Genomic DNA, 16,456 nt, shown 5'->3' with positions numbered 1-16,456 from the left:
TGCAGCGAACCAAGCCTCGCCAGCCCCCGAGTTTGGCAGACCCCTCTCAGCGGGGCACTTGCCGCCTCAGTCGTGTGTGTGTGTGTGGATCCTCCTGAACGGTACACACCTCTCCCCACCGACACCCCCGCCATGAGGAGCTGGCGGTGGTGGTAGAGACCCACATGGCCACGGGTGGAAGACCCTGCAGCAAACGAAGCAAGAGCGATAATCTAAAAAAAAAAAAAAAAAACCCAAAGTTGGCTTTTTTTCCCTCCTTTTCCCTCCCCTTCGGCCTTGAGGCCTCCCACACGCCTCAGTGCCACCCTCACCGGGCCTCCCCGCTCCCCTCGGCTGCTTTAGGGGCAGAGTTTTGCGGGGGGGCTGGGGAAGCGGGCCCCGCGGGGGGGGGGGGTGTGTCAACCCCGCCCCTGAGGGGCCTTTGCCCGGGGGGCAGCCGCGGAGAGGGGCCCGGGGACACGGCCGGCGCGGGGGAAATGAGCGCGCCCTACGCCGCTCAGGCGGCAGAGCCGCGCGGCCCCGGGCCGCCCCCCCCGCCCCACTCGCTGGCAGGAGGCGGGGGAGGGGGAACCCCGCTGCCAGTGGCCGGCGTGCGGGTGACGTCATCGGCGGCGGCCCGGCGGTGCCGCCTGGCTGCTGCGCGCTCCTCCCGGCGCGTTCCCCCCCCCCCCCCCCGCCTCCCCCCCCCTCGCGGCCACCGTAGCGGGAGCGGCGGAAGCCCCCTCGCCGGCCACCGTCCCGGGAGGTGCCGCGGCGGATGGTCCGCGTTCTCCCGCCGCCCCTCACGGAGTCGGCGGCGGCAGATGGCGCGGGAGTGCGCGGCGTGGCGGGGCCCGGGCTGGCGGGGCGGGAGGCCGCCGCCGCCGCGGCGGCTGCTGCTGTTGGCGCTGCTGCTGTTGTTGATGCCGGCGCTGCCGGGGCTGGGGCCCGCCGCCACCGCCGAGGAGGCGGCGGCGAAGGAATGCGACAAGCCGTGCGCCAACGGCGGGCGGTGCCAGCCGGCCAGCGGGCAGTGCGAGTGCCAGCCCGGCTGGGTGGGCGACCAGTGCCAGCACTGCGGGGGCCGCTTCAGGTGAGTCCCGTGAAGGCGGCGGCGCGGGCTGTGGGGGCCCCCGGCCGGGGACGCGGAGGGAGAGCGCGGCCGTGGGTGCGCGGGGCAGGTGCGGCGGCGAGGGGCCGGCGTGGGGTGCGGGAGGGCACCGGGGGGCGGGTGGGGATGAGCGGTGGGTGCGGGCGGACGTAGGGGTGTGGGTGCGAGGGGCTGGGCAGGAGCGGGGGCCCGCTCTCCCTGGCTGCGGCTGCCCCGGGGGGGGGTGTGAGAAGTTTTGGGGTTCGGGGCTTCAAAAGGGGTGGGAGCCTGCGGGGCCGAGGGCGGCGGGGCCATGGGTGCGAGGGGCAGATCCGGCTGACGATAAGGGTGCGGGTGTAAGGGCTGGGCGGGAGCGTGCTGAGGGGACAACAGGCGTTTGGGTGTCCCTGGTTGAGCCTGTTCGGGGGCAGGTCTGCGGGCAGGAGAGGTGTGGGGGGCTGATCCCGGGGGGTGTGGGTGTAAAGGGCCGGGTGGGAGCCAGGCGGGGGGACAGCAGGGACTTGGGTGCAGAGGGGGAGGTCTGGGGGGATATGGCTGTGAGAAGGCAGGCTTGAGGGGTGACAGGAGGGTGACAGAGGGTGACAGAGGGTGACACACAGGGTGTGACGGGCTGGGAGCGCACAAGGCCGGGTTGGGGGGTGTAAGTGGCTGGGGCTGCGTGAGGGAGGTCTGGGAGTGATGGGATGTGGGTGTCGGGTGCCCCACCGAGCAGCGCTTGGTGTGGAAGCAGCGGTTGGTGGGTGCAGGGTGTTTGTACTGCGAAGAGGTGCCTCCGAGGGGACGGTATTTTGGGTGTTGGTTGCTGGGGTTGCACAGGGGTACCTGGGGGTCAGCAGTGGGTCTAGCGGCTGGGGCTGTGTAGGAGCAGGGACGTGGGTGAAGGGCGCTGGGTAGGTGTGGGTCTGGGCGCAATGGGCTGAGCCTGGGGGATGATGGGGTGTGAATGCGAGTAACTGGGTTTATGTCGTAGTAGGTCAGGAAAGAAAGTAAGGCCGGGGGGGATTGGGTAGGGGGACATATCAGGGGCAAGACTGACAACGGTGGGTGAATGAGGGCTGGTTTTGGATGTGTGTGGAGGTGGTTGGTGTCGGAGGCAGATGGGAGCAGCGAGGAGCGGGTGCCACGGCTGGAGGACAGCCTGTGCGTGGGGCCTGTTCCTGGGTGGGGGCAGATACAGGAGAAAGAAGTGCAGATGGGGGACTGGATCTGCCTGGGAGCAGGTTGGAGTGGGAGAGGGAGGGCGTGCGAGCGGGTCTTGGGGCTGCGTGGAGGCAATAAGGGTGTTGGGGGGGTTTAAGCAAAGCTCGTCCTGGCAGATAGCGTAAGCAGGAGTTGGTTTTGGTTAAGAGTGTATTTGGGAGAGGTATGCGTGGGGGAGAGAAGCAGCATCTTAAAGGGGGGGTAGCTGGCCCGTGTGGAGGCTCAGCTCTTGGGGCAGAGGAGCGCATGCAGGAGTGCTGCTGGCTTTTGGGCAGGGACAGTGGGAAAAACAACCTGGTGGAAGGAAGCTCCTGGGTTTGCTGGAGGACAAGGCCAGAGCTGGGAAATCGGAGGTGATTGAGCAGGACAAGGGGTGGTGTGAGGGTCCTGCATCTGGGCAGGGTCTTTTGTTTTTTAAGAAAAAAGGCTAAAGGGTGGTTCTGGGCAGGGGGATGGAGACCCCCCGGCTCTGCGCTTGTTCAGGCTACGTGCATACGCGTGTATGCTGGGGTGAGGGATATCTGCACAGGAGGAAGGTGATCTTTGGGCTATGCAATACTGGAAAGCACATTACCTGCAGTGCCGAGACCAGTTCTGGTGGTGATGGGCTACTCAGTTGGGTTGTGTGTCTAAAGTCTACCCCACAGGATGAGAAAGGGGAATAGGCTGGAAACGTACCCTGGCTTCTCTATATAAACTTATGTTTTCAGTGGAAGGGGTTTCTGTAAGATGGTTACCTGCTTTGGTTTTATCAGCTGTGGCAGTGAGACAGCCAGCGTGTGCGTCTGCGTGCATTAGGTGAATTCCCTGGGCAGGGCTGATTCTTGGAAAAGAAGGAAATGAAAAAGGATGATTATTCTAGGCAGCGATTGTTTTCTCAGGGAGCTCCTTATGGAAAGTACCAACCACCCTTCAAAGATGCTCCCTGTAGATTTGGGGGAAGGGGGGCTGAGGAAAAACACTTTGTGTACTGTAGGAGTTGAGGTTTCTATTTTTTTATTTATATTTTTTGACAGTCTGTAGATGGGTGTGTGATGCAGCTGATTTGAAAGGGGTTTTGTGTGGAAACGATGCCAGGCTAGGCAAGCCCTGGGAGTCAAAACCTTCCTTTTTAATGGTTTTTTGCCACTGTCATGATAAGAATTTTCTTCTAGTTGAGAGAGAGCATTGTGAAACAGCCGCTAACCCATTACTTTCCTCGAGTGGTTTAGGATGTTGGTCGTTTTAAGGGGACTAGATTTGAATAAAGGCAGAGGCTTCTTTTCTGAATGGCAAGACTGGTACTGCTGAGTAACAAAAGAATTGGTATATATCCACTGCTAACTGCTTTTTTTTTTCTTTAGCCGCTTGTCTGTTTCGATAAAGCTTCTTGTTTCTTTTTCACGTACAATTCCGGTCTAAAATTTGGACTAAAAATATAGTGCATATTTTTCTCTCTGAGGGTTTTATTTAGCTGTTTGTTTATTTATTAGTGAGCTGAAGTTTCTAGTAATGTTTTTAAACTCTGAGCTCTAAGAAGTGCAAGCAAGTGTTCTTAGCAATGTTGAGAGCTTTGCAGTCACAACTTTCACAGGCCTTGGGTTTACTCTGTCTCCTGTCAGGAACAGCACTGCAGGGTTTGGGGTTTTTTTGGTGCGTGATTGTCAAAAGCTTGGCTTTAAAAGACTTGACGTCTTAGTAGATGCTGTAGGTAAAAATGGGAAGTAGAAGGACAGGTGAAAATTATTTTGTAAGTGTGGTATATTCCACATGCTTATCTGCTTGACTGAGAGGTGTAATTAAATTTGGCATGTTAATCTTCCTGTCCTTATCTAGATGTATATGATGACTATATTTGTGGCCTTGACTTTTTTGTTTATGTTGAACACCGGGGTTGTCATGATACAACTTGTGCTTCACTGACTTACTAATCCCTCACATCTTCCTGTGTTAGCAGTGAAGAACGAACATCATAGCTTCGTGTTGCCGTCTGCTAATATTCTACTTGCCTTCTTCATTGGGAAAGTCGGTTTATTTAGACTGCAGTTAGAAATACAGGTAACAAACCTGGGGTGGACCATTTTCTTTTGTGTTTCACCAAGGCGCGAAAGGGGAGATGATACGTGGTGTGTTACTGTTCTAATGTGTGTGGGGATTTTTTAAACGTGTGGTGTGCTGTGACTTCTTAAAAAGAAAAGGGCGTAGTGAAAGTGTACCTGCATGTGGTTTCGTTAGCAGTCGTTCTTGGTTGTAGGAACGGCTTCTGAGAAAACACTGACGTCTGCACAGATCAGTGATGCTCTTGGGGTGGTAGAAGATTGAGTTATGAAGGACTTTAGGTGGCTTTCTTTCTTTAAGATGTGGAACCATCCAGTTGAGTTCTTTAAAGATAAAGATCTTGATCTTAAAGGAAGCTAAAATAGAAAATATAGGATGTGCCTGATGCGCTTGTGTTTTCTATTCCTGTACAGACCCCCAGCGGGCTTCTGTGCTGGCTGGAGTCTGCAGCAGGCCAGTGGCTTTAAGCTGCTGGTGTCTGGGCAGGAGAGGACTACTGCTGGGAGGCTGTCTGCTGGGAGGCATGAGGAATCTCCCAGTCACAGAGCTGTAGCAGCACGCTGGAGATAACATTTTCGAGCAGTAGGAGCTCAGGAGCACCAAACTTGAGAGTGAACTTGCCAGCGTTGGGTGTTGTACGCTCAAAAGGATGCTGCAAGCTTTGAGAGCACCCACTCTTCAAAGCACTTTCTGTAGCTCAGTGGGACAACCTCTTGCCCTGCTTGAATTGCATTGTTTCAGCCATCTGCCTGACAAGGGTTGCCGAGGGAGGTAAAGCACAGGTTAAGAAATGACCGCTATTTTGCATAGAATTATGTGCCAGAATTTGCAGAGGATTGTATTAACAAATTCTGGATAGTGTTTGGCTTCTGGAACAGTAATTGTATGCAGATTGTGTATATAGGCACACTGATGGGCAATTTGATGTATGATTGTAGCTGAAAATATGAACAGACTGTATTTTTGACTCTATAATGAAATACCAAATGATTCCAGAAAACTGGGGTTTGCGTGTAAAGGCACTGGTTCTCCTTTCATGGTAATACTTTTCTTTTTTTTTTTGAGGTAGGAGATGGAAAATGCTAAGCAGTGCTTAGCAATGCAACATGACAGTTGGAGGGGACAAAAAAGAGAGATTAGAGTGTATCTTTTAAACTACCTTTTTATTAATTTAATGGAGGCAGTTATGTGTTGCTGATTGAACATTATTAAGGAGTCGGTGGTAATACCGTGTCCTTGGCCAAAGAATATTACAATGAAAAGGAATTTTATCTCTAGAAGATTTGGGTAAATCATAACCCGAGAGAGCTGCTAGCTGGCAAAGAACTATCACAGTTCCCATTCTTAAATAAATGGGGACTTTTGGTCAAAAGCTAGTATACAAAACCATTGTCTTAAAAAAGCTACCTGATGCAGTTTAAAGCGTTGGGAAAGTCAGGAAACTACTTTACGTAAGGATGTTGGCAATTTGAATCAAATCAGTTTAAGTGCTCAAATTAGATTTGGGTGCTGCATTTGTGCCTGATCCCCATTCTGTTTCTCTCTTTTCATTAGTACATTATCCTGCTTTAAAATGATTTTGTCTTCCATGTTGCTGTGTGAAAGGCTCGCTCAAATGTTGTGTGCTGGTAATAAAAGGATAAGCAATTCAAGTAGGAAATACTTAAGCATTATCAATTTTAAAGAATACACGGGGGAAAAAAGAACCTTTATACGCTTTTATTTAGTTCTTGGAGGCATTATTTCCAACTCTGGATTTATAATTTTGCTAGGAGATGTGTGTGTGTGTATCTGTCTACATATGCATATCTGCACTTCTGTCTATCTATGCATGTGTTTAAATGGCCTGTTCATTGAGAAGCTCATGGCTAGCACTTCATCCTAATTCTCACTGTTTTATTGTTACGCTCGCTGTTTTATTGGACAGTCTGATATTTTACTAGGGCTGTTTTAAGAACAAAAATTCATCTGTGAAATAATTAAATATTTTTGAAATATCTGAGATGTTCTACACTTTTTGCCTTGCACTGAACAACCAGCATAAATATTTGGCTTGCGTGAGGTTTTGTTAATGTTTGCAATAAGCTGACTTCTTATCGTTACTTTTCAGTCTTGCTTTATAGCAAGGAGTCAATAGCGGAAAATTCAGAACAGTAAGACAATGCAGTGCACGCTAGATCCTTCCTGTCGTCTCTGCTTCATGCACATCAAACGTCTTCACCATTGGAGCATTAGTTATCGGAATTATTGAACAGCTCATGGTTTCAACCTGGGAGAAGAGAGGAGTAGGTAGCGTCCAGCTGCTGACTTCCTGCTAAGCACGTCTGAGCGTTGAGACCTTCGGGAATGGTGCAGGTAGAGGGTAACGATATGTTCCTGCCAATTCCAGGAACGTATCACCTCCTCAGACTTGATTGCAAATGCTTCCTTTTCTGCAGTGGTCAATGCAAAAGACATTTCTGTCTCATTTCTCTGTGTCTGTTTGAATATCAGGGAATAGCTGCCTGAGTCAGCTTAGCAGAAGTTGTCTGACGCTGCTCTAGATTTTTCCATTATTCCACAGTCTCAGTTGCTTCTTTCATTATGGATCCAAAATAAGCTCATGTCCAACCGGGTGTTCCTTACCATCTTAGTCAATTTACATTTAAGATAAATGACTTCTATTGAAATATCAACAAATGAATGACTGAGGTTAGCGCTGTTTTCACAGAAATGGCAATTATTTTTTTTTTAGCTTTCAAAAGAACTAGGACCTGCAATGCTTTTATCGTGCGTCCTGATAAAGTTAAGTAACATTTGGAATGCATGTGACAGATTTCACTTTCCTGGCTTGTTCCTCTGAAGCTTTTGTGAGCAATCAAATTTAAAACAGTGAGCTTACTGCGCCTAACGTAAGTGTCTATGAAGATTCATGCTGAAAATCCTCTATATATTGAGATAATGCTGCTGCTGACCAAACTGTTGTATTATTGCATTAATTTATGATACCGTTGGGTGTTCTTTTCTTAAACAGCTGCTTTCCTTGAAGAATTTTTTTCCAGTTTGAAGTTCCAAGCACAGCGCTTGGAATTAGCTTCTTGATCTGGTAGAGCTTTGCTTTTTTTCCTGCACTCAAAATGTTCTCAGCAAGTAATTCTTTAGCAGCTCTTAAGTCACATCTTCTAAAGCATAGTGAAAAGATACAGTAACAAATGCAGACGATGGGATTGAGAATGATGTGATTTTTGTAGGTAAAGTGGTTTTGGTGGAAGAGTGAACTGCTACAAACTGGAATTTGCCCCAAGAAGGACCACAACAATTTTACTACAGTACCTTGTTCTTGTATAGCCATGTGTTAACATCTGCCCGTGTAACCACTGCAGTGTCTTGAAAGCAGGGCTGGAAAACTTGATAATCAATTTTACAGCACGGCACAGAGATGATAATTTGCTTTTGTGCATGGCTTTGAATCAAATACTCATTTAGTCACTGAAATACTGCAGCAGTAATGATGTTTGCTTTTTGTTTCCTGCTTTTGTTCCCTTGCTTTGTTGGTGGCTGATCCACATGGAGTTCCTTTAGAGTCCACTTGAGGCTGTCACTAATGCTCTTCCCTCCCTTTGCTTAAAATAAATATTTATTTGATAGAGACACAGGTTGCTGCAAGGGTTTTGGTGGATGTGCTGCATGCGTATAATTCAGGGCATGGCTTTGGCTTGTAGAACCCAAAATCCTTGGGATTCTCAAAACGGAAGGGCTCTGTCCTGACTGTGGAGTTGTGAAATCCTTAGGGTTGGTAAGAGAGCTTAATTGCACACAGAACAGTCCTCATGTGAAAATCTGATAAGCTAAGTTTGGTACATGAGGATAGTGGGGGATTTTTAGAATAATGTTTTAAAGAAAATGGACAGTGGTTTGGGCTGATAATAGCCTTAGCGCATCTCACATGATGAAAAATGTAAATGTTTTACTGATTGGCTGAGCAATATTCTTGCTAAAGAAGGGCAGGTGATCTCTAACTCAGCTTGTATGAAATACTTCCAGGACACCCCAGGATCTAGTTAACGTTCCTGGTATGGGTCGTGGTTTAATTTGGTGAAACAGGTTTCCTGCAGTATCGTCAGATTCGGAATTTTCAGTTCTCTGAAAATGCAGAAGCGGAATTGAGCTGGTGTAAGGGAGATCATGCTAGCTGAGGTGGTCTGGGCATATGAACCAAGGGTTTTCCAATGTGTAAACTACCTTTTTTTTCCCTGCCATGCCTGCTGAGCTCGTAGCAGCAGAAGAAATAGTTTTGCTGTACAGAATGCTCATCTCAGACGTGCTTATTGCTTGTCACAAAAATTCAAAGAGGGGTTGTTGCTTTGTGTAGGTACAGAGTGTTACATGTCCTGTTATGGGGGAAAATTATCTGTAATGTCTTTTACCATTAGCCAGTGCTGCTCAGCCTTCTGTAGACACTAATGCAGGGTGTACGAACGCAGCTGTGAAAATCCCAGTTTTTCTGTTATTTGCCTTCTCTTTCTATTTCCTGTTTTTCAGAAACCTTGTTTTTTTCTTTGCTAGTTTCTGTAATCTGAAAGGACACAAAATAAGGAAGGCTATGTTAGGAAAACACCCTTTTGAAGACTTTCTTATTAGTCAGTGTTTGTATTGCATGAAAACTTAATACCCATCTCCGAGGTGGTGCTTGTCTACTCGAAGGAGCTTGGCACAGATGAATTAGCATTTTTTGTGAATTCCTTTTATGAACTCAAATACAGAAGGTGAGAGCTATTTTTCCATTCAGAAAAATTAGGTTGCATTTAATGTTATTTCATTGTGAAGTGAAAGAATAACTATGTCTTCAATTACTCTGCTTTTAAAGCTGTGGTAGTTTTCATCCCTGCTGTTTTTCAGTCATTAGTATTGCTATGAAAAAAAAAAATTACACCTCCACTGCATTTAGCTTTGGCGAGCTGCTGCTGGTGTAATGTATAGTTGTGTATTGAGTGGGTTTGGGTTTTTTCCCCCCGCCGGTATCTTTGTGCATGTGTCATTATATCCTTCCTTTCACAGTTTTGTAATGCTCTAAGTGTTGGTTTTGTGGCACAGTTGCCAGATATTTTGAATGTAATTGCCTTATCTGGAAAAAAATCTATGATTGAGGTTCACCCTGTGCACAATTTTTGGATTTCATTGCTTGTTACGATCAAGAACATGTTTGAGTACTTCTAAAATAAACTTTTCAAGATGGCTTTGTGAAGGTTTTTTGTAGCCATGTGCAGCATGCTTCCTGCCAAAGTTGTGCACCTGCTTGTTTAATGATTAATTTACACAACTGATACCCTATTAATGTAGAGGAGAGAGTGTCACATGAATTTTATAGCGATTTCAGAGCTTAGTAGCTCCAATGTCTGCCTTTGTTACATACTTTGATCTTGTGTGGAATCAGCAAAGGCGATGCCAAGAAGAAAGTTTCTAGCCATTGCAAGACCTGAGATTCAAAGTAGTACGGGGCTGAAATGCTGACTGTGCAGGTCAGCGTTACACGAAAAAAAATCAGGGAAAACTCCTGCGTTATTTCCCATCAAGGACTTCTGTGCTGCTAGAAAAAAATACTGTATCTGAATTGTGAGCAGACATGGAAGTTGCTGATCCGCTGGAAGAAAAGTATTGAATTCCAAATAATATATTGGGAAATAATTACTTTTGAGGACACTGATGGTTCTGTGATTTTTATTTTTTTCAAATGGAGATTAGGAATGGGCATAATTGTACAGTCACTTGCTTTTATTTTTGTTGGGAAAATTTGGAACTAAATTTATTGTTGTGCAAGATACACTCTGTATTTCCAGATGCATTTATTTATAGTTGCTGCCTGCTTGCTTGGCAGTATGTTAGTGCACTTTTGTTAACTGATTGATTTATCGCATTCAAACACATAACAGGCAGATCTTTAAATTTGGGTCAGTCGGTGTCTGTTTCTCACAAGCCCAGGTTGCAGCGATTCTTTAAAGTTGGTGTTTTTCATTTGGGGAATGGTAATGAGTGTTTAAATATGCCCTTGTTCAACTTTTGGAGTATGAATCATTTTGAGGAGGTGTTGAAATGGTTCAAAGTCAAAAACAGAACTTGACTTCCCACTTATGCACATTTTTTTTCTAAAACATCCATTCTAAAGTTGCTGGAAATATTTTTTTTTTTTTTCCCCTAGTGGATATTGCTGATATTCTGTTAACTTGTTTGATCTGTATTTATATGGGTGAGCCCGAAGAAAACTCAGAGCTATGTAAAATGTAATAATGTTAAAATAGTAATTCTTGGGTCCTTTGCAGCTATTCCCAGTAACCTGAACTGGTGAAGATTTCTGGGACAGCAGGCAAATGTTGTCCCAATATGTGCGTAGTTCCCTAATGCGCATGGCGTAGCTACCTATTTGTATGCAGGTTTGGTGTTTGAATGTGAAGGGACGTGATTTGGATTTCTGGTGGAGAACAGGAACTTGTGATACAGCTGGAAAAGCTGTAGTGACTTCATAGCCTGTAACTTTTCTAACGGCACCTAAGGAAGAATAAAAAGGGTGCGAGGGGACTTCAGTCCTGAAAAGGCGAAGGGAATGAATAAATGAAGAACTGCCCAAGGTCAGCACGCTGGTTGGTTTTATAAAATGTGCGAGTCATTTCTTCTGAAACGCGTCTGAAGTTGAGACCAAAGCGGATCGGTTTCTGTTCTCCAGCTCTCCTTTTGAGCCCCATCGCTGGGTGGCTACATGTATCCTCAGCTGGCGGAGACGGCAGCGTCGGGGCATAGGGTTTGAACCAGAGCTGAATGGGAGAGGGAGAGCTGTAACGGTGTGCTTGTGCCAGCCCGGGAGTTGAGAAAGGGCGGACGGCTGCACAAATTGAAATCTCTGCATGGTTTCTGCTACTGTGAGCTGTAACAAGGCTTATGGAAAAGAAAATGCGGGTTCCCCTTGCTTAACGCTAGCTGCAAAGGAGGTGTGATGTCTTCTGGTAGCTTGGAGGTTCTGGTAGTTTGGTCTTTGTCCATGTTTCCTGGAAGTGTCCTTTTAAGCAAAGATACTCAGGTTTCATATTGCTATAAGTTGTGGGAGTGTCTTCTCTGAAAGAAAAGGATGGTATCACAGCCAGCGTTGCTTCCCCCCACGCCACCCTTCAATTCTGCCAAAACTCTAAGTACCGCCATATCACTTCATCTGTGTTTTACTTTGAAAAAGTTTAGGGTGTAGCCTTAGCATTCATTGGCCTTGAGAATAAATGACCACACAACTTTAGGAATCAAACAAAAGTGTGGTTCATAATCTAATTTTATTGGTTCAGTTTCCCTATCTATGAAACAAGGACAAGATATTTGTATGTTTTAAAGATGTTCTGATGATGATGCTATTTACATAGGAAATTGGGGGTTTAGAAGCCATACTTTAATGGCAGTTTTGCATGGCAACTGGTATCCAACTTGTCTATTCTGAGAATAATACTGTCCTACAGAAGAAATGTGGTTAATGTTACTATAAATATGCCTAAGTCATCTTCACTGAGGCTTATGAAAAAGGATATTGTGTGTTAAAAGTGATGGAGTTTAAATGTGATCTTAATTTCTCTATTCAGTGCTGACAGGAATTTGTCATGTGGAATTAAAAGAAAGAAAATCACTGTGAACACAGTGTTATCTGATCAAAGCTGGTCAAGGCATCAGAGTATCTTTTGTGCCTGAGGTTTGCTTGTTTTCAATACAAGATGTGTATGTATGGGAGCATACATGAGATGAGACACTGTGCTGAAGCAGACATCCTTTGCTCTACTCCTAGCCTCCTAAAACCCACTGATCTTTCAGCATCTCAAGGCAGCTAGGACAGAAACATGGTGAAACATGAGTGCAGGCATGAAGGTATAGTGGCTTACCCTATAAAATGGTATACCTGGCCTCCTCAGGCAGTGAACTGTGGTGAGCCATATTTTACCACGAGGTTCACCAAAGCTGGTGAGATCTTGCAGGAGGTGGACTGCTGGTGATGCCGGCCCGCAGACCTGCTGCACTGGAGAACAAGCAGCGTCCTCCAGAGCAAGTCACTATGGATGGGCTGGAGGTTCTCCCAGGGAAGGTGGAGGGACGTTTTCGCTTTTTTGTAGGTTGATGTAACTTCATGCATCTTGTTCTGGGGTAAAAACATAGCTACTGGGGTAAAAACAGAGGCTGTGCCGTGGGACTCGGTGCGTGCACAACTGCTGTGATCCAAATACTTTTGCTGTTCCCATCTTCTAACCTTTGTGTTCCTTCTCAGCGCCTAGATCTTTCTCTACACGTAGGCTTTATGCAGCCTTCCAGGAAGGAGCTGTGTTTCTGTAATCTCTTGAAGAAGGATTTGAGATCTTCTCTTTACACCATGTGTGAGGAGGAAGAAAGGATGCTTTGCTCTGTTACTTTGCAGACCCACTGCGGTTTGGAAACTGTAGTACGGAGTGAGCTTCCCCCTCTTCTTTGTAGACCCTGATTCTGTAGCATTACCTGAAGAAGAGTTTTATTTTTTCCTCTGTTGAGGCTGGAGAACTGGAGAAGGTAGCTCTTGGAAAGAGATTCCTTGCTTTTACCTGTAGATTTGAAGAAGAAATTCTGTAGGAGACAACTGTGTGTATGTCCATTGATTTCTGTTGACACTTCAATTTTTTTGTACATTTCCTATTGATTTAAAGTTATGATGGAGTCATGGACATCATCAAATTTGCAAAAGCTGGAGCACTTCATGGCTAGGCTTTGCGGGGTCATCTTTGGGCACCAAGGCTGTTTTGCTTTTCTGTAGCAAGGTCAATAAATAATAAGTGGACGCCTGTCATTCACTGAAGGAAATCTTATTTTTCAGGTTTAGGAAGACTTACAGGATGCTGTAGACACAACTGGAGTTGCTGATTCCTGTAGTGTCTTGTAGCATAACGATTTTGTGAATGGTGTGGCCAGAAGCAACAAATTCACGCTGAAAATTTAGGAGTAGCTGGATGAAGGCCACTATCCATTGAAACTGGAGATGAACCAGTATGAATGATTTCTGTGGTATCTTTGTCATATCTGAAGAAGAAAAGCCGCTCATTTGAGGCCAGAAAGTATCGTGAAGCCTTAAGTTCTCCTAATTTACACATGTGATATCAGTAGTAAAAGATGCAGTGCCTAATGAACAGACTGAGTGTCGGAAGCCCTTTGGGAGTCTGGGCTGTTGATGGGCTTGTGATGGGCTAAAGATTTACAGCAGGTCAGGACTGTGACTTGGCACAAGCTGCTTTCCCTTTAATCTCCAATTAAGTAAAAAATCCCTGATAGCTATAATTTTAATGGGGTTAAATATATACACACACACACATATATATATCTACGGTGACTGTCTGGCATTTTGACAGAGGTTCTCCTCTCTGCTAATGACTTAGAGTAGAAATCACTCTGTAGCTAAGAGTCTTTATAAGCTTTTTCCCTTGGTCGTGCATGTTCGTTATTAGTCTTGAATATATAGACAAAGTCTTTAAAAACAAACTCTGGAAAAGTTTGGCCCTAATTAGTTTTGTGTTGCTGTAACTTCTGCGTGGAGTAAAAATAGTAGGAGTGGTAAGTTTCTAAATTTTCTTGTTGGGGTGTTCTTCTTTTGGCAGTTACCTCTGTGCCTCTTTTGTGTAAAACACTTGTAGTGTAGGTAAAGCTGTACAATTACCTAGGTGTGGAATTAAAATAATTATTGTGCAGGTCACTTTATGTTCCTTAATATATAATACCCTGTTTAAGTGATGAAGCTAAGCAGGAAGGAAGACCAGGTCAGCAATGTGAAATAGTTGTCGAAAGTTGTTTAGATATATATAACGTGAAGTATATTATGTGTCTGCTCATCTTAATCTTGTTAGCGAAGGTCTTGCTGATTATACCATAAAGTATCTTAAAGACACATTTGCTGGCACTGATATTGTTTGAGACATACACTTACATGTACCATAAATTAACCCCAAACTTTTCATGTGTGGTATTGTGAAATTAAACCCTGCTTGGGATCTAAAAATGTAAGCAAAATGTTGTTATGAGTTTCCTTTTGAGGAACGCTATCCATAGACTGGATGGGAGATGACCATGCTAACATAGGCACTGAGTGCTTTAGGTGACTGAAGTTAGCTGATGTCGGTATGCCACCTTCGGCCTTATTCCAGGTTGTCTTCAGAAATATTTCTGCAGGAGCTTAGCATATGCAGGTGAAGCCAAAAAGAGTACAGCATGCTTCTCTGCTGTCTTTGCTTCCCGGCAATATTGATAGCAAACTCATGGCAGCAAATTGCAACAGGATTGAGAACGGGGAAGGGAAATCACTGTGCATCACTGTCTGGTTTTGGTGGTTTTGGGTTTGGGGTTTCTTTTTCACAGTTGTGGTTTGTGCCTTGACTTTTTCCCCCATGTTTTCTATGAAGTTTCAGTTCAGAAACTTCTCTCCAAGTGAATAAATGTGGGATAGAATTACAGGATTGATTTATGAACTGGTTAACTGCTTTGATGTCTAATTGATTCAGTACAAGTAGGTACTTTGCAGCTCTTGTAGACTGAGGCTGGGGTGTTGTCAGACTTCTGATGCAAATCAGAGTCTTAGCTGTCAATCTAAAACTGGTATTGGAGAGCTGCTTTCCACACCCGTGTTTTGGAGAATGCAGAGTCCTTTCCCAAGCCGACTGTTAAACTGCAGAGCTCATCCTGAGCACTGGAAATGAGAACATGGTACATATGGATACATATCGTATTACTTATTTGTACTGAGGGAGTATGTAGGAGTCCTAGTCATAACATTTGGATTGTGTTCCCCCTAAAATAGTCCATGTGGTACGTTGTCTTGATTATTTGTACCGATGGGATTCACGTTCACTGGTTCAAGTCAAATTTTCTGCCTTTTTCATTGCTACTCTTTTTATCTTAATGCTTTGGTTAGATTTTCAGAAGTTGTGTATATCCTCTATATCCTTAATTCACTTTTAAAATCTTTTCTCCGTGTAATTATAATCGAATTTTGCCCTTGGGCAGGTGTATTCATAATCTTTTTAAGATCTGTTTTAAAAATAGTGAGGGTGAAGAGCTGGTCATAGAAAGTAACATTAGTTGAGTCTTCGGACTGTGGTATAGTGATGTGCAGTGTCTATTTAAAAAAAAAAAGTTGTGGGAAAGATGATCTGTATATCTACAGACCCATCAATCTGACCTTGAGGGCAAATGGGGCTTTAGAGAATGTTGAAGGAAAGAATGATTGGAGACAGACAGAAGTTGCCAGGTAGGTTTGCCATTTGTAAGTGATGCTATTTTAAACAAAATATAACTTTGGCAAGAGTGCTAATGATATGGAGGGGGGGGGATGTTATTTAAGCATTGTTTAGGATGAAGACATACGAAACAGATAAATGCTATCTGAACTTTGGAAGCCTGTTTGATTCAATGTCACTCGAAGTATTACTGAAATAGAGAAGCTGGATTACATGATGTGACGTATGAAGAACTTTTCACCTTGGTGTGGTAGCTAGGAAAACTGGCGTAAGCTGATTAACTAAGTTTATCACAGAATCATTCAGGTTGGAAAAGACCTGTAAGATCATCAAGTCCAACCATCAACCCAACCCCACCATGCTCACTAAACCATGTCCCACAGTGCCACGTCCACATGTTCCTTGAACACCTCCAGTGATGGTGACTCCACCACCTCCATGGGCAGCTTATTCCAGTGTTTCACCACTCCCTCAGTAAAGAAATTTTTCCTAATATCCAGCCTGAACCTCCCCTGATGCAACTTGAGGCCATTTCCTCTAGTCCTGTCACTAGTCACTTGAGAGAAGAGACCAACACCCACCTCACCACAATCCCCTTTCAGGTAGTTGTAGAGAGCGTTAAGGTCTCCCCTCAGCCTCCTCTTCTCCAGACTGAACAACCCCAGCTCCCTCAGCCGCTCCTCATCAGACTTGTGCTCCAGACCCCTCACCAGCTTCGTCGCCCTTCTCTGGACACACTCCAGCACCTCAGTGTCCTTCTTGTAGTGAGGGGCCCATTCTGTCATTTCTATTGACATAAAATTGATCAGGCTCCTTCTCAAATGATAGGTATCGAAGGGCAGCAGTTGCTGAGGTGTTAAACAGGTGGAGTTTAAAAGGGGAG

The 16,456-nt window shown here is 45.5% G+C and overlaps 1 protein-coding gene across 1 annotated transcript in view; it reads left to right on the top strand.

Moving 5' to 3' along the window:
- The first annotated feature begins 476 nt into the window (after positions 1 to 476).
- The window catches only part of ATRN (attractin), a 159,176-nt gene continuing 143,196 nt past the window's right edge, over positions 477 to 16,456 (top strand). Inside the window, exon 1 of the mRNA XM_059817858.1 lies at positions 477 to 1,072. Coding sequence (XP_059673841.1) covers positions 477 to 1,072 — 596 coding nt within the window. The remainder of the gene's footprint in view (positions 1,073 to 16,456) is intronic.

Source organism: Gavia stellata, chromosome 5 (genome assembly GCF_030936135.1).
Source record: "Gavia stellata isolate bGavSte3 chromosome 5, bGavSte3.hap2, whole genome shotgun sequence".
In the NCBI taxonomy this organism is placed as follows: Eukaryota; Metazoa; Chordata; class Aves; order Gaviiformes; family Gaviidae; genus Gavia; species Gavia stellata.
The sequence above is the reverse complement of the archived record's forward strand: the minus strand, read 5'-3'. Positions and strand labels throughout refer to the sequence as shown.